Genomic DNA, 24,059 nt, shown 5'->3' on the forward strand with positions numbered 1-24,059 from the left:
GAAGTAAACAGATCGAAAAACTAGAAGTGGTAGAATCATTAGAACAGGTTTAATATCGTACGGTCTATTTTTTTTTGTTTTGTGCAAATGAGGGTCGAGCTTAGGCAGCATAACTATGAATCACCCGAGTTCACTAGTATGTGTCCTGGTATAGACAGACCATCTTTACCGTGACAACCGACGGTCGACCCTCATTAGTAGAAGACAAAAATTAAGCCCGTACGATATTAAGCCTGTTCTAATGACCCTGCCACTTTTTTTACAATGGAGAATACATTTACGTACTAGCCCAGTACACGTGCTATTAGTAGATGCCAAGCTACCACACGGGGTGTACTGGGGGTGTGTCGGGCTCGAATGGTGACGCTGCCATCAATACCGACTAAACTCCATTGGGGTCCGCCATCGTTCCCCCCAGGGACTACCTCTCGGTATTACTTCTGGGGGGATGGCTGTACTTGATGTACTCATTCACTCTCGCTCACGCGTTCATACGTCCTGTATGAGGCTTACTTGGATGCTCTCTCTATCACATCTTGATTCACTGTCTAACACTCCACATGAGGCTAACTTTTGTGCTCACCCTTAACATACCGTGTGAGACTGACTTGGATGCTCACCCTTTCGCTCCTCTGCCACGTCACGAGGCATCGATAGCTAAGTCCCAACATACTATGCTATTATGCTACGACCCTTAGTTCTACCTCAGGGATTGACTCCCCATAGACCTCCAAGGTTACGTCATCGGCAAAGCCGATGATTTTGACCCCAGCAGGGAACTTCAGTCTCAGAACCCCGTCATACATGAGGTCCCATAGCACCGGGCCTAGGATCGAGCCCTGCGGGACTCCGGCGGTAATCGGAACCCTTATCTGACCGGCATCGATCTCGTATAGCAGTACCCGGTTCTGGAAGTAGCTTTCCAGGATCCGGTACAGACCCACCGGTAGGCTAAGCCGGTGTAATGAGAGCGCGATGGCATCAAAAAAAGGCTTCGGCAACAACACCAATTTCTGCCTTTTCCATCTATCTGGGAACGCACTCGTCAAGGCATCTCTGCATAGCTAGCCTGAACATGTTCGGGTTCGCTATGATCGCTGCCTTGAGAACACTGTTTGGAACTCCATCCAGCCCTGGAGCTTTGTTCATTGCTAGGGAATTAGCCACTGCGAGTAGTTCTTCATTCGTCACCGGAGCCACCATTTCGTCCGTGCCCGCACTGTCTCGTAGTGCAGGTGGCTAGGGGCTTGTGGCTCGAGACGAGAAGAGTACTTCGATAATCGTCGCCAACCGGTCCGGAGACCGTTCTGGAGGTGAAGAGCCCCCTTTGGTCTTGGCCATCACGATTCTGTAGGCGTTACCCCACGGATTCGCGTTGGCACTCTCACACAGGTTGTCGAAACACGCTCTCTTGCTGCTTTTAATGGCCACTTCCATTAGACTGAACTGCATCACTATCCGGGGTGGGTGTAGCGTAGTTGGTAAATCGATTGCCTTGTACGCAGCGCACCTGGGTTCGAGTGCCGACCCCGCACATATTTTTCATAAGAGATTTTTCTAACCCGAAGAGGCGAATGACCTTAACGTTAAAACCTCTATAATCGAAATAAAAATCAATCCACCTTGTAGGTGCATAAGAGCTGTACATGAAGACGCCGTTGATTTTTGCGATCCCGAAGCCTTTTGCACACAAGTTTTCTAAAGTTAACTCGTATCCTCGCTTGATCCATAAAATGACTCGACCTTTCATCCATTTAATTCCCGACATTCCTCTTGCATTCCGTCATTTTCCTCATCTATTACGCTAAATAGATCATCTACGGAGTCATTTAGCAACGAACTCCACTCGGATATTACTCAGCGGTTAATTACCGCAAGGCATTTCTGCGAGCCGTTTAGCTCCCGTTTTCGTGAGTTATTTACCTTTGTTCCATTTAGCTCTTGATATCATGAGCCATTTAGTTCTCTCGCGGTAAACTCATCTTAATCCGACTGAGAGTTCCCCGGCAGCGGAATTACTCCCGTAACTGGCACCCGTTTCCTTGAGCCATTTAGTTCCCACGCGGTGAAATTACCCTACTCCTCGGCGGTAGACCTAGCCTCCACAACGAGCCAACCAGTAGGTACCGTGGTGTGTCGCCACTTTCACTACAAGGAAATATTTTCAGAAGATAATTTTTGCAAAAGAAACTCTCGCAAAAGAATTCCATTTAAAATATTAGGCACACTTTTGTCCAACATATTCAGCTTTTCAAATTTCAATAAAATATTTCGGTGGGGGGTCTCCCCCACTACACCACTGGGAGACTGAGTGCGCAACGTTCTGTAGTATAGTGCCAAATCGTCTCAGAACTTCAGGCTGTCGCCTAAATGTAGATAAGGACAGAACTGCCAGACGATGAACTGGTCTAGACGGATGTTCCGGTAGTACTGCTGTTCTGGCTTGCCACCCAACACAAAATTCCAACTTAGTAAAACTATTGTGGTCTCATGCACTTGGTTTTGTTCAAATTACTTCCTAGGTGGAAACAACTTTGGACAATGCTAGTCAAAATGTTTCAATTTCGCTGTAGTCTTATCGGCAAACCAGACCTCTTGTAGTTCCGGGACGTCAGTTCCGACCAATCAACTAACCGTGCATACAAGTATTGTGACATTTCGTCGAATTAGTGTCTAGCTGGCGTCCGAGACGGTCTGTCAGCTATTGATGAGAGGAAATGCAACGTAAATGTGCTCTACAAATCACTGTCAAACTGGTCTTTCCACCTCGCCCGCACTGCTCTTTTTCTTATACCTATAAGAACAGTTGGGTAGTTCTCAACGCTCAAAGCGTTTCACGAGCTTTTTATTACAACGATCGATGGCAATTTCGGATTAAAGGCAACTCTGAATTATTTTACGTATGATACACTTTAATGTGTGCCGTACCTACTGGGCGAATTTGTAATTAACAATATCACATTTTATAGACAACCACTGCATACAAGTTTCACGTGGTCAGTCACCAAGTCAGTGACTAAAACAAAAAGAATCAACCGCACACTTCTTTAATCTTTGCATCAAACTGTGCTTCGTGCTCTCCCTTAACGAATCTTCGCATCGCTAAAAAGCAATTAAAATTTACAATTAATTCTTAACTCGATAAAATTTCAAACTCACCTCGCAGCAAGTAGTACAGATCTGGTTTGTCAAACGCTTCCAATATTCCGTTCATCAACTTATCAAAGCATTTATCATTCTTGTAGTTGGTTAATGACGTCAGGAAGAGTTTGTACTTTGCCATACTGATGGACGATTTGATCACCTTTAACAACTCTACGCGATCCTCCGGAGCCTGCCGGGTTGGTTGATCTTTCCCTCGTTCGTCTTCATCATCGATTCCAGTGAGGTTAATTGTTTCCTGTGGGATCAATACCAACTTCCGCTTCTTTTGAGCGACTGTTCCCAACTGACTGGAACTGCTTGCCGGCAGGTGGTGTTCGTACGAGCGCTCCCGCTTGTGGATGGCGACCAGTGGCTGAGACGAACTTTGACTCAAGTACGCACTCATGTCGTTGAAATCGATCGATCTAACTTGCGTGTTCAAACGGCCGAAAAAATCCGTCGGTTTATCCTCCAGCTGTGCACCATGCTTCCGTTGGTAATCCGAAATCTTAAAATTTGAAACCTGGTTTGAGCTTTCTATCTTGAGAAAATTGTTTTTGATGTCGTCCAATTTTTTCTTAGTTTCCGGGTTTACAACCAGCCCGGTCGCGTGAGTATCTGCAAATGCCAATGTGGGTTCTGGTAACAGTGGAACCAGAGATCGGGTTAGCTTTGCTTGAGGTAGCGTTTTCTCCGCGTTACGAAAAAATCTGGAAAGTTCTCCAATGATCGGTCCGAAGTTGGGATTTTGACTTGCATTGAGATGCCGCTGAATCCAGGACGAAAGCTGAGTCTTCTGTCGATGATTGTGGAAGCGATTGTCGCACAGCAAAATAGCACCGTAGTCATTCTTGTGTCGTATTACGCGACCAATAGCCTGGTTCACAGCCCTGGATGCTTCCAGGGAGTACCTAGTATGAGGAGGAAATTATATTATTCAAAGATTTAACAAACTGTATTGCTGTGTTGATTGAACTTTAACCAGCAAACATAATTTGTTGCAGCTTAAAAGTTAATTCTTTTAAGTTGTATCCGTAAGACTGTGACATTTGTACAGAACACTTACCATTCGTCTCCGGAAATAATTTCGTTCTCTTTCGTACGCACTTCCTCCAGGTACTTCTTTTTCAAAATTATCCGGGCATCCTTAAGCGGAGGAAAGGGAAGCCCTGTGATAATAACGGCACGTCCATTCATGTCAGCAAAGTCCAACCCCTCGGATACCTTTCCCCTGCATACGGCCATAAATACCGCTCCCTTTCCATCGGGATCATTGATTCTCTGATAGTATTCCGTCATGGCATTGTGAAACTCTTCCTTCCCCCGGGGTTCTACGAAAATTGGCTTTGTTCTGCTTATTTGTGCCCAAATGCCCGTCTCTTGCCAAGCTTCCTGACATTTGTGCAGCAGAGGATACGAAGGAAAGAACACAAGCAAACCGCCCGGGATGATAGGACAAAACGACAAGATTGTGCGACCCAAACTCTGTACGTACTTCGGATTGTCCCGGTTGCCGTAGCTTGAATTGAGGTTCTCCTTATCCGGACCTTGACCGACGATTTTCACACAAACTTGACTTCCATCAATTATGTGAGGATTTTCCAGTCGAACAGCAACCGGAATGTCTAGTTCACTGATCAGAGGCTTTAGTGGAGCCAACGTACCACTGGTCAGAATAATGCTCCTGGCATTTTTGCCCAGCAACTGTCGCATTCCAAAACCTGGATTGAAACACCAAAAACTAACCTTTTTGGCGTTAGATTTCACCGATGGAACCAACTGTTTGGTCGTCGTCCAACCATCCGCCTGCCGGACATTGCCTCGTACCTTTTTTTGTTCTTCAAATTCTATGTGCACCTTGTAGCATCTGGCGATAGACGCTCGGTACTCTTGGCCGCTTCCGGCAAACACAATCGCCAAAGCCTCTGCCAATATCTGCAAACCACCACCACGACGAACAAAGTTGTTTTTCTCCGTTATAGTGGCAATATACTGGATAATGTTTTCCAACAATTGAGCGATGATGTGGTAATTTCCTTCCTTGATCTAAAATTAAAATCAATCTAATTCAATTGCTAATCGGCTTAAAAAATCTACCTTACATTGGCTTTTTCGAAAATGTCAAAAATGTACGTCCCAACGAAAGTATTCCCACCCTGGGAGAACATGATCGGTATCTCATCCACCGATTTTTCTAGAGCAAGTAACATTTCCTTCAGCAGAGCCAAATCATCAATTGTAAAATCCTTCTTTCCATCGTCATCCTCCGGAATGGCAACCGAATTGTCCATCACTTTCATAATCGAGGTAACATCGTCGATACACAGCGCAATGTCGGATGACTTGATCTGCATGGATGCCGATTCTTCGCACATTTTCTCCACATTGTGCGCCTCGTCTAAAATGATCACTGTATTCGATATCTCCAGATTATTTGCTTTCCGCGCTTGGGGATCTAACAGATAGTTATACGGCATAAATAGGATGTCAGCGTTTTCGATCAGTTCCTTAGATAAAAAGAACGGACAGGCCTTAATTTTTGTTCCCGTTTTCACCAAATCCTCAATGTCCATGATAGAGCAACCAGTGACTTCTGGTCGTTCCTTGCAACTCTCCACCCGACTATAGAAAGAACAACATCGGGACTGAATTTTAGCTTTACAAAGATTAGTTTTTACTGAGTTTCCATTCTCTTTCGAAACCTCCGGATGAATGCACAGCTGGTCCCTGGAACCCAAAATAATCGCTCTCATAAAACTGTAACTAGTATTCTTCATTTCCTGCATGGCCTGCGTCAGCTGCGAATGTGTCCGTGAGGCGTAGATAATTTTTGGCACTCCCCATTTGGAACCATGCGAACCAGTACCATCGTTCAATTGATCCAATAAGTCTAGAAATTCCTGTGGTTTACCTTTTCCCGCCGCCGAACTTTGACCAAACCTGTTTTTCTTTGCCACCTCAAACTCCTTCATATCGGTAATGTTAGTTCGCATGTTCGCCTGAACTTGTGCTTTTTTACTCAGAACCCATGCTAACGATGAACACAGCAGACTCAACGTTTTTCCGGTGCCGGTAGGGGACTCCAGGACGCCATTCGTACCGTTCTGCAAACATTCGATCACTTTTGCCATGTAGTCCCGCTGCACTTGGTACGGTTCAAACGGGAAATTGACCGGAACATTGTTGATCTCATACTCAGGCATTGCGTTTCAAAAAAAAAACAATATTATCAGTAATTCAACTAAACAGCGCGATAACAGGAAAATTCATGAAAAACAGTATAAATTTCCCGCGGCGCGAACTTTTTGACATTTAAATGTTTACATTCACGCTCGGATGAAAATTAAAATCAACGAGGGGTAACTGATGGTAATAATTACAGTGCTTGTGGTTGGTCCTCTTCCACGCTCATTTGAAACTGCTCAACATTTGCCTATACACGCAACCATAAAATAACCTACAGAATAAGTTCTTTAAACTTAAATTTAGGTACTTTTGAGCTGTGCGTCGCTTTCGCACTTATTAGTGTTGTCAAAAACAAAACGAGAGATTCGACTCCGTCGAGGTCTTCCGTGCAGTAAGGTACTTTTAAGTTGTTTGGGGTACACTCAAAATTAGGTAAATTCAACATAAATTTAAGTAAATTAAACTCAAGGTTGAGTTATTATTTTGCCGTAGTTAAATGGAAACTACCTTCAACACGGTTTACCTAATTTTACCTTCCTGCACGATACCACGATATTGAGTCAAAAGTACTAAATTTTTAGGTAGTTTTTTGGTGGCGTGTAAGCAATACACGCTTATCCTCAGCTACTCATTACAACTAAAACGCTTTTACTCAAAAATGAGTAAAAATTGTGTGAAAGTTCAATATAATGTCTGATCGAAGTAGGTCATCTCCATCCGACATCGGTACTACATCATTCCGAATAGCCTCACCTACTTTTATTCATTTTTGACAAGGTACGGTTTTTCACAAATGAGTAGATTTGACGTGTTTCTGACAAAAACCGTACCTTGTCAAAAAAGAGTAAAGGTAGGTGAGAGCTGAGTCCATATAAGGAGAGTGACGACACTGTCAAAATTGGAATAATGATTATTTCTCGACAAACATATGATTACGGCTTAAAAGCCAACTGTCATAATTCACTTTGAGCGGAAATTCTGGACAAACCGTTACTCACTAGGGGCAGATCACTTGTGATGCATTTTTAAAAATCAGCGAAATTAAATGCATTTCTTTCCATCAAAATAGAAATTCGTAATGCATTTTGCGTTGCGTGCAATGTATTTTGCGTTGCGTGTAAGACGTCAAAACCCTACAAAAAACAGCCCTGCATTCAACAAAACATCGAACAAAGTGGATCAGCGTAGGACGATTGTTAAGTAATCTTTTCTGCGAGGGAGTGCAAAGCTGATGCAAAAATAGAAATTAAATGCATTTTTTCTAAGTTGATGCAAATTTGTTATGCATTCCTAGAGTGATCTGCTCCTACCCAGTTAAACTCATTCCGGAACCGGTTCGGATTTCTGAATGGAGTCATTATGGATTCCAAATCAAATGCAACAACCGATTCCGACTCAGAATCGGTTGTTGCATTTGATTTGGAATCCATACTGACTCCATTCAGGATTTCGAATCAAATTCCGAATGGTTTGACCGGGTAGGAGAGGACCTTGTAGGCGGCGCTAATTTTACAGATTCTATTGAGAGTGTAGTGAAAAAGGAAAAGCATCAACACAGCAGGCACAGATGCACGCAAATAAATCAAAACAAAGTTTCTGTGGTGAAAGATGAAGAAGACATTTGTAGTGAGGAGTGGTGAGTAAATTCACAATAAATTCTAGTTAAATTACGCAATACGTTACTGAAAAAGCGATGCCTTATCGGTACCGACGTCCTTATGCCTGTATAATTATTCAGTAGTTCTTACCAGCGTACAGAATGCAGCTGTCTAATCTTTTACGACACTTCAGACGTTATGATACGGTAAATTGTTAAATGTCTAGAGATAACAGCATGCAGCTAGATATGCTGTCCACATTTAATGGATCAGCAGTGATTGGGTATTGCGGGAAAATCAGCCAGTAACGTGACAGCAAAAATTAACATTTACTGAATCAACGGATTCTTCAAGCCATAACCGTGACAAGTCCAATCAATGGGTTCTCTACTACGAAAAACTGTTATTTTTTTTTTTTTTGGGGTTTTTACTGGTAAGTCAACCACTTGAACGATGCATCTTTTTGAACCTTTCATTAATCTAATAGGCGCAATTTAAACTTTAGTTATGTCTTGAGACGTTGAAGAACGGCATCAAGGCTTCCAGATTTAACGATTTCTTCGAACAGACACATCTGATCGGAAAAAATATAGGCTTCAGTCTGTTGCCACCGCGTCGAGGTAATACTATTCGACAGTTGCTTAGGCAGAAGAAGATTGGTCGCAGCGAAAAACGTATGTTTTTTATGCAGCATAGTTAGCACCAGTAAGGTTAAGTACACGAAGTTGAGTCTGTTTAAATCTACCACAGCCATTGAAGGTAGTCAGATTGAATCATTGCCAGAATGTGTAAGTTTTCCGTGACTCAACTTTTTGTCGGTTCCGACAGCATAAGCAAAGATTAACTCAAGATTACTAGGTCCCAATACAAACCTGTCACAAACTGTGGACCAGTAACCGTGAACCTGTGGTAATAGTATGCTTTTGTCGGCCCCCGTTAGTAGACGTTGGTAAGAGAATGCGTCTAAAAATGCTATAGTTACGAATCAAATCAATGTTGTAAATAATCTTATTATGAAAAAAAAAACGTTGTCTATATCGGCGAGTAAAATATATTACAGATATCCACTACACCGGTGTCAATCAATCGAAAATCTTATTAGGGAAAGCTTCGCTTCAGTTTATTGTGAAGCTGTTACTCTGACGGTGAACCGGGTTCATCGAGGGGTCGCATTTGGATGATACAGAAAGAAACAAAAATATGCATAGTTAGCATACTTTCTATCCGTCTCTTTTATTCTGCTGTTATTTTTTATGCATTTTCATGATTATACTTCTAGTAAGCATTCAATGAGTGGATAGACCGAATATGTCCACTAGGGTGGGACAAAAAATAGATTCCAGCTCCGAGCAACTTTTTGAGTACCATTTGGGTCCTAGAACATCTGTGCAAATTCTTAGCTTGATCCCTGAAACTATATTTTTGCGCCCACTGTTTAAAGTTTACATGGGATTTTATATGGGAAAATTAACATTCACAAAATAATTCCTCCAGGGGTCGCCCATTGCTTCCTAAAAATAAACCGTTGTATGGCTTTTGTAGGAAATTTAACACAGAAACAAAGTCTCAAAAACTACGAAACGATCTGACGCTTGAGAAAAAAGTTATTAAGCTGAAACCAATTGATGCTCTAACGATTGATAAAATATTCATTTTTTCTAGCACCACTGTTGTTGGTTGTTCAATTATATGCAATTTTGTTTTGATCTTCTCTTAATGTGTTTAAATCATTTTTCTATACTGTTTGGCCACTTCGCAAAAGTTTTGAGGGATAAATTGAATCTTCTTTTGTAAATAATAAGAGAAATTTAAAGATTTTGTATATAATTCGACCGTCAGCAGCAGTGATGCTATGAAAAGTAAAATTTTCATAAATCTTCAGGGCATCAATCGGTTTTTGCTTAATAACTTTTTCCACAAGCATCAGATCGTTTTGTGGTCTTCTAGATTTTGTTTCCTTGACAAATTTCCTATAAAAATCAGACATCTATTGTTTTTTAGGAGGTAACGGGTGACTCTTGGAAGAATTAATTTGCAAAAGACGTTTTCCCCATACGAAATCCCATGTAAACTTTAAACCGTGGGCGCAAAAATATAGTTTCACCGATCGAACTAAAAATTTGCAGAGTTGTTCTGGGAGCTAAATGGGACCCAAAAAGTTACTCGGAGCGAAATTTTATTTTTTTCATGTAACCATGTCCCACTCTAATGTCCACTGCATAAAATTTACAGCAGAAGTAACGAGAGACATATAGAAAAGTATGCTATCGAGGCATAAAAAAATTCTGCGTGTGCATGGGAAACATCTGACCACTCTATCTTGAGTTTATCTTTGGTTGTAATGCAACAACAAAAACTGTTGTAATTCTGTTGTGCATTTCTATTCGGTTCGGAATGCTACAGCTAGATAATTTATGTTCACCGTGTACACATTACATCGATAAGGTAACTTTCCTTTGATGTGGCCCTTGAAAAACTGTCAGAACAAGTCTGACTCAGAACTGAAAATACAAAAATAATCAAAACAAAGTGATTTGTCTGTGTGGGCCATTACATTTTTTTTTACAATAATTACTCATTAAATTTCATCAGCACATTGTTCACAATTGTAGAATAAAAGCCCAACACCATGTTTTCCTTCTTCAAAAGCAAGAAACCCAGCTCGGATAGCAGTCCAGCCGATCCTATACCTGGTCCGATTCCCCCGGCACCAAAGGAAGACGATTTTATTTTTGTGGAACGCAAAGCACCGGGCACACCCAGTGCGAACGGTTCGCCATCCCACGGTATTTACCCGAGCATTCCGCCTTCGGCAGCCACTGACGCGGCTGGTGGTTCCCCAGCCGTGCGCCAGCAGAGTGAAGAGAAAACGAGCCATATTTTACACGGGGTGCCATTTAAACTTTCGCCCGGCCTTACCAAGGACAGCAATTTCGAAATTACGCAGTACCAGCTCAACGAAATATTTGCCTTCATCGGACAGGTGGCGAACGCGCAGCTCGATTATGATTTTAGTCTGGAGAGAAGTGTGTTGAACGATCGATAGATGGTAGCTTGTTATTTATAGATCAAATGCATATATTATTAGTGACGATTAAAGATATGTATAACTAATCCTTGTTTGTAATTATTGGGTAAAGTCAAAGATATCAAAGAGAAATATACCTAGCTTAACTTACTAGTGCGCTTTTCTCTTTCTAGCATAGTTCCTTTGGCAATCCACATTTCAAGTCGCCCGAAGAAGTTTTTAGATATATACGATGCAGTGAGCTAAAATTCAACTATAGTGAGGGCTCAAAACTGTCTCCAATTTTTCACTGAAACTTGGCTTATTGAAATCTGATAAAGTAAATAAATATTTTAAAGAGCTGGATTTTTGAGAGTCATCCGTCGCAATATTTCATGCAACGAATGTGATTTGTAATATCAATAACGACAGCAAAATGTAAATGAAGAATTAGGTGTAAACTCATTTAATATTCCTCCCTAAGGAGAAAATTTGGTTTGAAATCACGTTGTGCGTAAAGGGCCTAATTAGATAAGTCCAGGGGTTTGCGCTTCGACTTAACAATAACCAAAACCCACGTTGTGCGTAAAGGGCGCAAAAACTAATTACATATTTACATGTTCTTATATTCGCTTCAACTGCGTATACCCAACGTGTTACTGGCCTTCCACGAAGTCAGCGTCATCTTCCTGGCTCCCTGCTGAATATTGTTTTTGCAATTCTTTCTTCTAACATTCGTACCACATGATCAACCCATTGCAGTCTGTTGTATTTGATCTGTTTAATAATATTCGCAGTTTTGTATACTTGGTACAACTCACGATTCATGCGTCTGAACCACACTACATTTTTGCGTATCCCGCCAAGTATTGTCCACAGCACATTACGCTCGAAGACTCCGAATGCTCTCCTACCTGCATCCCGCAACGTCCACGCTTCGTGGCCGTACTGAGCGACAGGGAGGATCGGTGTCTTGTATAAGGCGAGTTTTGTTGGCGTTTGTAGGTTGTGGGACCTAAGCTGATTACGTAGACCGTAAAAGGCCCTGTTGGCAGCTGCAATACGCATTTTTACCTCATAGGAAACATCGTTGTCGCAAGTCACAAGTGTACCAAGATAAACTTCGAACACGTCACCATCAAGTGCTACCTCGGAACCAACACCACCAGACCTACCTCTTTCTTTACCTTGTACCATGTACTTTGTCTTGGCTGAGTTGACGGCTAATCTTGTCCTGGCTGTCTCCCTCTTAGAAGGCACGAAGGCCTCTTCCACTGCTCTACGATCGATTCCAATTACATCAATATCGTCCGCAAATCCAAGAAGCATATGCGACCTTGTGATGATAGTTCCGTTTCTTCGTATGCCAGCTCTGTTCCTTCAAGGAGCAATATTCAGCAGTAAATTTGAAAGTGCATCTTGCTTCAGTCCATCTAAGGTCACAAATTAGGTTGAGATCTCATCTGCAATCCGAATACTTGATTTTGAACCATCCAACGTCGTACGTATTAGTCTAATCAGTTTAGCCGGAAAACCATGTTCTGACATAATCAGACACAGCTCATTTCTTTCACTGAGTCGTACGCCACCTTAAAATCAACGAACAGATGGTGGGCCTGCAAGTTGTACTCCCGGAATTTGTGTAGAATCATCCGCAGGCTCACGTATAGCTTTCTTATTCTCGTCTAGTGTTGGTGGATCCACAGCTTCTTTGTCATTTTCAATGCTTATCCTGTTTCACTTCCGCCACTCAACAAAACCTCGAAATGCTCCGTCCACTTGGCAGCCACCATTACTTTGTCTGCCAGCAAATTTCCCTCTCGGTCATTGCACATAACGAGCATTGGTGCTGATTTATGCCGCGCACCGTTGACAGTTGCATAAAATCTCCGCATATCATCCCGGTCCATGCTCTCTTGCGTCACAGCTATCACTCTTTCTTTGTGCTGTCTTTTCTTTTCGCGGTGGATTCGTTTCTCGGCCTTTCTCGCATCCCTGTACCGCTCTCTGTTGGGACGTGTACCAGCCACTAGCATCATTCTTCTCATTCGTCACTCTCTGACACTCTTCATCAAACCATCCGCTTCGTTGGCGCCGCGCCGCTGAGTTGTACCTATCACTTCGCGCGCCGTTATCCAGCTTCTGGCGATACTCAGTTGCTACACCTTCAGCCAAAAGACTAGGTTGCTTTTTTGTAAAGGAGATCACAGAGAATTTACTGGGGTCGATGATCATTCCATTTAAATCACACCAAGCTGCGAAACTGTTCAGTTGTTTTTGTAGGAAATGGGCATCAGCAATCGAATGAATCTGTGCATACATTTTCAGGTCATCCGCAAAGGACAGGCGAGGTCCTTCCAAAACATGATTTATATCGTTGAAATAGAATAAAAAAATGACCGGTCCAAGATGACTTCCCTATGGAATACCGGAAGTAGCTTTAAACTTATCTGACTGTGACTCACCTATAGTGACATTCATCCATCGGTCGGTAAGATAACAATTTAACCATTTAAGGAGTGAACCATGTAATCCTAGTCTCTGCAACTTAGCAACGGCTATAACGTGGTTAATCTTGTCGAAAGCTGCTGACAGATCAGTGTAAATAACATCCGTTTGATCCCGTTCCGTAGTGATGAATGAGGTAAGATACAGAAAATTCGTAGTAGTCGAGCGTCTGGGCATGAAACCGTGTTGGTCATCGCTCAGGTATTGCTTGCAGTGACTAAAAAGGGGCTCCATGACGATGAGTTCCAACAGCTTTGAAACGGCGCAAAAAGATGTGACACCACGGTAGTTATCGATGTCATTCCTTTTACCTTTTTTATATACAGGAAACATATGCGCGTATTTCCAGCATGAGGGGAAAAATTCCCTTCGATAGACAGTTGGAAAATGTGACGAAGTGGAGACAGCAAACGATCGATATGATGCTTCAAAAGAACGGACGGTATTCCATCGGGTCCCGGTTTGTGAGTTGACTTAAACTGGCGGGCTGCTCGGGTTTTCATTGCATCGTCTACATCCATTTGACTAAAAGTCTGTGTTTCCAAAGGGATGTTTCTGGCGGCGGCGGAAATATGCTCAGGAGGTAAAACTTCAGCATTGAAAACACTGGCGAACTTAATGGAGAAGAGACGGCAGATTTCATTGTTATCGGTACCCATTTCCCCGGTCAAAGTTATCGTCGACGGGAGACCAGACTGTTTGCGTTTCTCGTTGATATATTCCCAAAACGAATTTGGATTCGATTTGAGTTTGCGTTGAACATTGCGTTTGTGATGCGAGTAACAACGTTTGCTCACTTTTTTGTACTCGATGTTAAGCCACACATATTAGCTCCTGAGTGGCATAGTGCGATATTTTGTAAATTTTCTTAAGGCGGATCGCTTTACTGTTTTGAGTCGCCGTAACTCAGTGGATTGTCACGGCGATTCTACCCCATTGCATTGTATACCTTGTTCGGAATGAATCCATCGATGATATACGCCATGACATGTGTGAAGGTCTGCGCTGCTTGTTCGACATCATTGCTATCGAGAATACGGTCCCAGCCAAACTCTGCTAGAAAAACCTCGATGCTGCGATGGTCTGCATTGCGATAGTCGTAGAAAACCGTGTTAGGACGCATCTATCTCCTTGTTCACTTCGTTTAGGATATTTTTGGACATATGATAGCAGCGCTGGTTTTTCGGCTTGGCGTCCCCGATGTCTTTCCGAGGTGTGTAACTGTCGGTGCGTCCGTTCACTCCATTTTTTGCTTACTGGGAAAGTGGCCACCACCGCCGCTTCAGAGCAGCTCATCTGTTCCAACGCTAAATCGCTAAATATTTTAAACCTTGTTGCATACGGCTCTCACTCCAAACTTCTCCCAGAAGTTTTATATCAAGAATGACGCAATCCGGTATCGAGGTAACAGGTAACATCGGTATCGTTTCGATGGGATCATTGCAGGCGACAGGAAGCTTGGCGAGCTCGGTGATTTTGTGCTTGGTTCCGTCTGCTGTTCGGATGCCACCCCGCAGAAAATTCTTCTTCAGTTTCAGCTATTTGATAATCCTTATTGTATTTCCTCCTATCAACGAACAGTTTGCGTCGATGTCCAGTAAACCCGTCAGCTACCTACCGAGTACCGATATTGTCTCTATCCGTGTTTATTATTATCGTAACGTGTCGTAGCTCGGAATATGATGAGGTTGTAGAAGTTCCTCAGTTCCTCGTCTGTACGTTTCCCCGACCAGTTGAGCAAATGGGACAATTGCGAACATTTCCGGCCACAACGATAGCAAAATAACACTGATTGAGGTTTCGGGCACTCTATAAACCGATGTCCATCCTTATCACAGATCCAGCATGATAGCGTTGAACGTCTTGGCTCACTGTGTAGTGTTGAACGCTTTAAATGAATACAATAAAATTTTAAATCTTTATTTCCTACAAACATAAACATCTCGCCCTAGCTGTCTTCTTCCTTTGCATTCTATCGCACTTTTATATGCTACTCACGGTTCTTCTCTTTTGGGTGCACCCAACGTCGTTGTGATCTTTTCCCCCGGTCGTGATGGACGTTAGTTTCGATGCCTCCGAGCTGTGCATGTCTCGGTCCTAATCCGTGCGGCGAATTAGCTTCATCGCTGATTCGGGCACTAAACACACACCTGCTTGCTAACCTCCTCGTCGTTAAATTGTGTGGCTTGTGCACCGTCCTACTACCGAAGCGCAACAGTACGTTCTATTGACAGCACCTTGCAACCGTCGTGTTGAAGTCCGACAGGATTCCTCCTGGCAGTCTTCTGCGCTGTTCGAACAGTTGATGTAATTGAGCTGTGAACAAAAAACGCTGGGGAAAACGCAACAATCAATATACCGCTCGATTTTGCTCCGGCTCATTACTTACTTCCTGTAGGAAGGTAATTTTTTTTCAGTATATCATCGCCGGATGATTAAGCTTCGATCAGTTCCGACACGAATCGATACGGGGAGATTCCTCCAGATGGGTCTTCCTCTCGTCGTCTGAACGCTATCTGAAATTTGGGTGAACGGCGTGTGCGATACTTGACGTGGGATCGATTTGCTCTAAAAGCATCTCCTTTAGATTCGCGGGAACTCGAATTGATATGTGATTTGACCTATGCCGCTCACGGATCTGCTTGCCATAGGCCTTTAATCAAAATCCCGGTCGCCTCCGTTCGAATGTCAATCGGTCGATAATGTGGTTAGCTTGCTGATGATTCCGAAACGTGGACAAATCCTGCCAGTCGGTGCAATGTCGTCACCGTTTGATGCTTTACGTGCGGTAAATCTAGAGTGTAGCGGATTCTTGCTTCAACTAATTTTCTATCTTGTCACGAGAATCGACTCACCTTCCGTTCTTTTTCACTCGGGACGCTTCCTTCTGGGGTACTGTCGACGTGCTATTCCGGCACCGGAAGACGGACGGATCGTTTTACGAACCAATCAGTGTAAGGCCATGATGACCTTGGCTGTACCAAGAAGTCGTCTCCAGTTCACTCGGTCCATGGCTGTTTGACGCCAGTCTAGCAGGGCACGAAGATTCCATAGACCCCTTCAAGAACCATTTTTACCGGGATGATGATCGCCGTTCTGACGACATGCCGCAGCCGCCCAATTTTCACGGTGCGAACGATGGGTGGTTCTCAAGCAACTGTTTCGATTCGTGGTTCATAAGCCATCATCTATGTGTACCATACAGCAGTATGTTCGCAACAACTTTCGTTCGAAAACACGAAGATACCAGTAATGGTGGAGAATTGACGGAATCGCTGAGTTAGTCCAGGATGCGTGACCGTAGTGGACAACCGGTCTAATGAGCGTTTTATTGATGGATAAACTCGATGGGTCATTCGCCTTTTGTTGATAGATTACTTCGGGCGGTAGTGTATGTTGTTTGAACGAACAAACCATTTTGTAGAAGAATGCGCTCTATTTTTCTGAAAAAAATGTAATAGAAACAGAAATACAATAATTTACGAGACAATACTTCATTACTTTCATAGGGGGACTCTGTGCTAATTTTGAACGCTACCTATGAAATTGTCCCAACCGCATTTACACACCGGAAATAGTGTTGTTCTTTTATTGTCCCTTTCAAGGAAAATTTATACGAAAAATGTCTTCCTCATTTTATATTAGTAATAAATTTACATTTAAACAAATACAATTAAGTTATACAGCACTGATTTCTGCAATATTTTCATTTCATTTGTCTTTCCACTGAGTTTATTTTCTTTTATTATACACCTAAAACTCCTTAGCAATTCAAGGGTGAAAGCAAAGATCCGTAAAGGTGTCTTCGACTATAGTCAATATGGTTTTGCATGAATTCGGTGCCGTCGTTCTGATCTCAACGTAGATAAAAAAATTAAAACACCGCCAGTTGTATAGCAGAAACATTCAGGCTGGAGAGCATTTAAACTCCTTTCTTACATTTTAAACTAAAGTAGTAATCAATTTGATTGATTTCCGTTTCTTGTGTAACGTTAGAGCTAAGATTTCTTTCCACTAATTTCATTATTTTTGGAGCTCCCGCGTCCATCTAGCTGTGGAAGCCTATTCCACTTTTCGATCGCCACGAAGCGCAGAGCTACGCCCGTGTATCCTTTGTCTAAATTCATTTGCCCTATTCTACTACGATCTGTTTTGTTTTGCCACACAGTCCAGCTTTACGAATGTGTATAGTGTGTTGTATGGTTAAACTAGATTACTGCATTCCAAATGGTTTTCAGTGTCGTCATGTGGACAGATAGCAATGATTTTCTATGTGTATATATTTTGTTTTTTTTTTATTCAATAAAAGAGATATTTTACTAAACACTAAATACTTTTTTTTCGTCTCAATTACTCAGAGTTCAATTAGTTAACCTTTAAATTTGTATGCTTTTGCTCACATTCATTAATAACTAGAATTTTAAATGTATTTTCTTTTTCAGATTTTCCATTTTATCTAGAATTATATAAATTGTATTATTTTGGATTTACTTGCTTCCACTAATCTTATTCTGTTGCTGTGTATGCTACGGAAAAATAAATGTTACATGTGGTTTGTTGGTATGTGTGTGTGTGATTGTGTGCTGTTTGCGAATGTGCATTGTGAGTATGCCATTGTATATCCAACGCGTGAAAACTGGTTAACACAGAAATAGAAAAAGATGTGTGTTAAAAAGGTTTCGCAAACCGACAATGAACGTGAAGAGACCATCAAGAGCATTAAAAATATGTTTTTTCTTCTTCTTCTGTGTTTAAGATTGAGTCAATGCTTCCGAATATGCACTGATTTCTTTGCATCTTTGACACATACCATGGAATATCCAGGTACGCCGCACGTATTTGCTGACGAGTTAATGAGCACTGATTGTGTCGGTGTGACTGCTTCGAAACGGCTGCCCGAAGTGAGTTACATTTTTTGGCGTTTTATTGCCGGGATGTCGTAATCATCGCCGCTGTCGTACTCCACCTGATCGTCGTCCTCATAGACTTCGTTGCCTTGTGGGTCACCAGTGCTGGCGTAGGTGCTATACTGATGCTGGTACGATGAATTCTGGGATCCTGTAAAACAAAACAAAAAGAAATGTAGATGTATGATTTCGAGTATGATGCAGTTGTAACAGTTCTTTACAGTTGGAGGGTAGAAAATGCAAAGCTAAAATATCATAAAATGTGAGATTTATAAAATGTCTGGCAGTATTGTATTGTCTATTGGGGCTTTAATCTAGATGGGTCATTTGCTGTATGTCTGGCAGTATAATTGAAAAAAGGAAACCATTTCATTACATGATGCCTTAAAATGTCTACATGGTATTTTTTTCTTTCTATTATTCCTTTCTAAGCTGCTAGGGCCAAGAATAGGGGCTTTCGTGTTCCCTACATTCTTAACCAAAGGACTACAGTATCTTAAGTATGCAATAACAACGCAGCCAAGGTGATCATCGAAATGACAAATTCTACGTTCGAAATGTCATTAGCTCAATCGCCAGTCGAGTATGTTCACTACATCTGCATAATCGTATGAATGTTCGTTTGTGTGTATGTTTACGTTAGAATGATACGTGGACGTTTCTTGACTGCATAAGAGTGGTTTTTGAATATTTGTATGAGTACTTTTCACTTTGCTCATGTACATGCTTGTTCGAGCGGTTGTAATGTTAACGTATTTGATCGTTTGAGGTACCGTGGTAACTTCACGTGTATAAGCCGTGTGGTTATTTGCATAATTGCGTGTATAGTAGACAGATATAGCACATGAAAAATAAAAAAATGATTATTGGATTGGATAAATTCGTAACGAACGGAAGTGAAGAAAGAAGTTCCGAAAAAAATCTATGGATTGTCACGACAGCGTGGACATTTGAATTTTTGCGTGTGACGTGGTGGTACTGATATTTAATTTTGAGTTTGCATTTCAGATACTGGAAGAGAGTGAGTTTGCCCATTTGCTTTTTCGGTTGTTTGCTTGTTGTATAATTTATGAGTTTCTTTTTTGTGGCACTGGCTTAGGCACTAGGATCAAGGGATGATCGCAATAGCGTGTTCATATTTCTATTGTCGCGAAGAGTACGAGCGTTTGCATGTTAACGGGTTTGATCTTTTGTGCTAGCGTGTATGTAACTTCGCGACTATGAATTTAACCCTTTCATGCCCAACTTTTTTCTAGTGCATGTAGGATTGCAAACTATTTTTCCTTGAAAACGGCACGAAAAGCCATTTTTCATAACGATAGGTGCTTCCTTCGCAGTGCTAGAAGCTGCTCAATTTTTACCTTCAAATGCTCTATACAATTCTCTTAGAATATTAACAATAGTCCATTTGCACGGAAAACGTAGCCAAAGGCACTCTAAATTGATAAGTTTTATCAGTTTTCAATAATATTGCAACATATCGAAGATATATTAAAAAAATCATTTTTCGTCGCCAACGTCTCTGGCAGCACTGCTCCATTGGAATCCAATCAGACTAACTGCAATAACTTCAGTTCTAGAGCTGATCTTTGTAAGTGTTAGTACTCAAATGAAAGGCAATAGTCATATTTATTAGCCTTGCTTGTTTTTGTGAGCAAACCTTGCCTCAATCAAAAGTTATAGCTGTAAAAAAAACGTTGTTGTCCACAAACAACATGGGCATGAATGGGTTAATTGTTCAACCGTGTTGTCGTTTGCATCATTCGCATTGGCTTTTGTGTGCTTTTCGCGCGGCCGTGATTCTAATAAACAATTTTACATTTATATTTATTTTTTAGTTAAAGGTTTTTACTAGGAGCGTCCAGGCGCTCATGATTCACGACCCCGTGGCGTTTGCATGATCGCAATTGAGATCACATTTATTAAATCGTAGGAGCTAACACGTTGTCTTATTTACAGTAGGTATCATGGGATAACCAATAAAAAATGGTCATCTTGAATTTTCAAAACGCAGATACTGCAAAAGCTAGAGCACTCCCAGTACCGACGCTAAACTCGAGCCCAATCGAATACGATCAACAGACGCCGCAAAGCGATCAAAGTTGAAAAATCCTAAAATAAGTGGGGATAGAAGTATCATTCACAGGTACACACAAAATTACTGTTTGAAAATCGAACTATAAAGGAAAGGCAAAGCAGACAGCGAAAAGGCGCATAATTGAGACTCTACCAAAGACGCCAGAAGACTACGCTACCGCATACAACGAATAAGACAGACTTCAAATTTCATCAAAAATAGCAAAAATTATTGCAAATTTTTTCCACTCGTTTTCTCAGTTTCATAGTAACAAGGGGAACGGGAATGTGGTCATGGGCGGTAAAGCAGGCCAGCTTTTGAAAGCTGTAGCAATGATCGTAGAGTAAGCTAGATCAATTATCATCGAGAAGATAACCCCATGCCGTACGTATCATGAAAATTGAATAGACGCGCAGCACAAAAAACCGATCATGCAGACGATCCTTGTCGAAGAAGAGGCAAAGCAGTCTCGCCCGGTGCAATTGTCACTCAAAATCTTCGCTCATTGGATCAAGGGGTTATTGAAACAGCCAATTCCGTCCTTCAGTAGATCCACTCATGTCAAGTTCAAATCGATAACTACACCATCGATCTCAACTTTGTGAGCGGGCATGTAAACGGGTTAGTTCTTCATGAATGTCTTGTTGCCAGTAACATCTACGCTAACTTCTAGGCGAAATTTCGAGACATCTGGTGCAGCTGAATATTTCTGCGTCTTGCGGAATATTAGAATACTTCGCGGACTATCTTTGATGCGAAAGAAGATCGGATATGGTCGAACCCAGTTCAATGTTATTTGGGTGCGTTTCGACTTTGTCTCATCAGAAACGGACTCTAACTTTTTGTCGGAATAGATTAGCGCCGGTTTGACGCAAATCCCTAAAACTAAAACACACTTTGTGTTTCAATCGGACGACTGGTCAAACGTGATTTTTGTCCTAGTGAGAAATTTTGGAGGAACCCCTTCACCTTCTATGGAGCAGCCATGTCGCTCGAAGCGGCGGCTGAGTTCCCCCCGAAGGGGAAAGGCAAGGGCAATCGCAAGACGGCGTCGAACGCGAAGCGCCCTAGGAAGTCACCAGGCGAGGGTGCAAAAACCGACACCACACGGCGTGCAACCGTCAAGGCCAAACGCCGCTTGGTCGAGGTAAGCGGGGGCGAGAATGACCCCGCTGGGCAGAGTGATGGTACCAGCAACCCGGGGCAGGGGGGCGTCAACGCTGGTCACCAAAAAGGAGCCGGCACCGACACCGGAGGTACCGCGGCCCGCGAAGAAGGCCAAGGACAGAGGCGAGGCCTTGTGGTTAAAAACCGACAAGGACAAATACGCCGACGTCCTAAAGTCGATGAGGGCGGCCGAAAGCCTCTCGGCCATTGGGCGAGACCTGCGTAGCGTGAGACGCACCAACACAGGAGAAATGCTTCTGTTGCTGAAGCGAGGCGCACAATCTAGTGCAGTGTACAAGGCCTTAGCCCAAGAGGTTCTTGGTGAAGGCGCCCAGGTCATGTCCCTAGGGGCGGAAATGACTCTCCAGTGCAAGCATCTGGACGAGTTCACGACCGCAGACGATGTCGTCGCAGCCGTCAAGGAGCAATGCGACGTGACAATCGAGCGGGCCTCTGTGCGTTTTAGAGGGGGACCCTCCGGCACCCAAGTACACTACCTCAGGCTACTGAAGGCGGATGCCAAAAATGTAACCGAGAAAGGTAAACTGAAGATCGGCTGGTCGGTATGCCCAATTAGCATAAGTCCGGCCATAAATCCTACGAGTGTAAGGGCATAGACAGGAGCAAACTATGTCGTCGCTGCGGCGAGGAGGGGCATAAGGAGCGGGGTTGCACTAAAGCGCACAAGTGCCTTATTTGCACCGCTAAGAAGCAAGCCCGTAATCATGCTATGGGCGGACCTTCGTGTCCCCTCGGTGAGGCAAATAAGAAGAAGCCGAGAACGTTACACAGCTAAATCTTAACCATTGTGCAGCAGCCCCACAGCTGCTGTGGCAGTCGGTCTCGGAGTCGAGAACAGATGTCGCCCTCCTATCAGACCCGTACAACATCCCTGCCGGCAAGGGCAATTGGGTGTCGGACGGGTCTGGAATGGTGGCAATCTGTACAACGGGATGGTTCCCGGTTCAAGAGGTAATACACTCCTCCGCCGAGGGTGTTGCGATTGACAAGATCAATGGTGTGTTCTATTGCAGCTACTACGCCCCACCAAGGTGGCCCATAGAACAGTTTAACCAGATGATCGACAGGCTCTCGTCAGTGGGCCGGAAACCGGTAGTTATAGCGGGAGACTTTAATGTTTGGGCAGTAGAGTGGGGCAGCCACTGTACAAATAGCAGGGGCCAAGCTCTAATGGAGGCGCTTGCGAAACTCTATACTGTGTTAGCCAATAATGGCTCCGCTAGCACATTCCGTAGAAACGGGGTGGAGGCATGGATTGACGTAACATTTGCCAGCCCGAGTCTGGTTCCAGGCATGGAATGGAGGGTAGACGAAGGCTACACCCATAGCGATCATTTAGCAATCCGCTTTAGGATCAACTATGGTGTGCAGTAGACTGGTTCATTTTTTGACTTTTAGCTCCACCAGGCTTTTCTGATTCCTTTAATAGTCCTTAGTAATTGTGCAAATTTTGGTACCGATTGGTTGTGTCTACGGACCCTCCAAAAATTTCAAATAACTTCCATATAAGTTTGTATGGAAAATCGGTTAACATTGAAAATAAATTCTTAAAAAATCACCATATCAATCAATTCATAAGAAAACTATATATTTCTAAAGGTAATCTTCTACTGAACACATTCGTGGAACATTAAAAGTTTATGAAAATTTGCTGAGAAAAGTTATTAACTAAAGAAGAAACATGACTTCAAAACAAGTGGATTTTATTATTAATCATAGCAACTCTGTTTGAATAGCTGTATCTGCCATACGCGAGCGGTGGGTGGCAAGTCTAGTTTGCACTGGTATAACGATATAGCTATTCAAACAGGGTACCTATGGTTACTAATAAAATTCACTTGTTTTGAAGTCATACTGCTTCTTTTGTTAATAACTTTTCTCAATGAATTTTCATAAACTTGCAATGTTCCCCGAAGAATACCTTTAGAAATATATAGTGTTCTGATTAGTTGAATGATGAGGTGATTTTTTAAGAATTTATTTTCAATGTCACCGTTTTTCCATACAAGCTTCCATATAAACTTTGAAATTTTTGGAGGGTCCGTAGACACAACCAATCGGTACCAAAATTTGCACAATTACTAGGGAGCATAAAAGGAATCAGAAAAGCCTGGTGGAGCTAAAAGTCAAAAATTAAACCAGTTTAGTGTGCAGCATCCGAGGGCGGGAGATCCCTGTCAGGTACGCGGGTGGAAGTCCAATCACTTCTACAGCGAAGCTTTCACCGCGGCCCTGGGACTGGAGGCCAACACCGACAGTCTAAGCGGAGATGCGCTGGTAGCTGTTCTATCACGCGCGTGCGACGCCACTATGTCGAGAAAAACCCTGCCAAGAAACGGCAGATGCCCGGTATACTGGTGGAGTGCCGAGATTGCAGCTCTACGATCAGCCTGCCTCAGAGCTAGACGTAGGATGCAAAGAGCTCGCACCGAGGATGCAAGAGA

At 42.7% G+C, this 24,059-nt stretch overlaps 3 protein-coding genes across 7 annotated transcripts in view; 1 reads left to right on the forward strand and 2 right to left on the reverse strand.

The window, feature by feature from the left end:
* Positions 1 to 2,923: 2,923 nt before the first annotated feature.
* LOC131680792 (regulator of telomere elongation helicase 1 homolog) lies at positions 2,924 to 7,678 on the reverse strand. The gene is made up of 4 exons (XM_058961505.1): positions 5,247 to 7,678; positions 4,211 to 5,190; positions 3,160 to 4,055; positions 2,924 to 3,102 (listed from the first exon to the last, which is right to left on the reverse strand). Exons 1-4 carry the CDS (start codon positions 6,345 to 6,347, stop codon positions 3,032 to 3,034), a joined length of 3,048 nt encoding a protein of 1,015 aa, XP_058817488.1. The 5' UTR covers positions 6,348 to 7,678; the 3' UTR covers positions 2,924 to 3,031.
* Positions 7,679 to 10,389: 2,711 nt separating this feature from the next.
* LOC131680799 (uncharacterized) lies at positions 10,390 to 11,106 on the forward strand. The gene has a single exon (XM_058961512.1). The coding sequence runs from the start codon at positions 10,558 to 10,560 to the stop codon at positions 10,972 to 10,974; it is 417 nt and encodes a 138-aa protein (XP_058817495.1). The 5' UTR covers positions 10,390 to 10,557; the 3' UTR covers positions 10,975 to 11,106.
* Positions 11,107 to 17,066: 5,960 nt separating this feature from the next.
* LOC131680808 (forkhead box protein K2-like) overlaps positions 17,067 to 24,059 on the reverse strand; it is a 49,344-nt gene continuing 42,351 nt past the window's right edge. For all 5 annotated transcript variants that reach the window (XM_058961546.1, XM_058961520.1, XM_058961527.1 and 2 more), the window contains one exon: positions 17,067 to 18,501. In XM_058961546.1, coding sequence (XP_058817529.1) covers positions 18,350 to 18,501 — 152 coding nt within the window. In that variant the 3' untranslated portion in view covers positions 17,067 to 18,349. The remainder of the gene's footprint in view (positions 18,502 to 24,059) is intronic.

This window comes from Topomyia yanbarensis, chromosome 1 (assembly GCF_030247195.1).
Source record: "Topomyia yanbarensis strain Yona2022 chromosome 1, ASM3024719v1, whole genome shotgun sequence".
Taxonomy (NCBI): Eukaryota; Metazoa; Arthropoda; class Insecta; order Diptera; family Culicidae; genus Topomyia; species Topomyia yanbarensis.

What these genes read in the sequence shown, in the direction of transcription:
- LOC131680792 (XM_058961505.1), bottom strand. Translation starts at nt 6,347, where the DNA reads ATGCCTGAGTATGAGATCAACAATGTTCCGGTCAATTTCCCGTTTGAA. An exon ending in ATTATTTCCGGAGACGAATG is followed by an intron (nt 4,056 to 4,210) that starts GTAAGTGTTCTG and finishes TCCTCATACTAG; the next exon opens with GTACTCCCTGGAAGCATCCA. An exon ending in TCTGTACTACTTGCTGCGAG is followed by an intron (nt 3,103 to 3,159) that starts GTGAGTTTGAAA and finishes ATTGCTTTTTAG; the next exon opens with CGATGCGAAGATTCGTTAAG.
- LOC131680799 (XM_058961512.1), top strand. Translation starts at nt 10,558, where the DNA reads ATGTTTTCCTTCTTCAAAAGCAAGAAACCCAGCTCGGATAGCAGTCCA.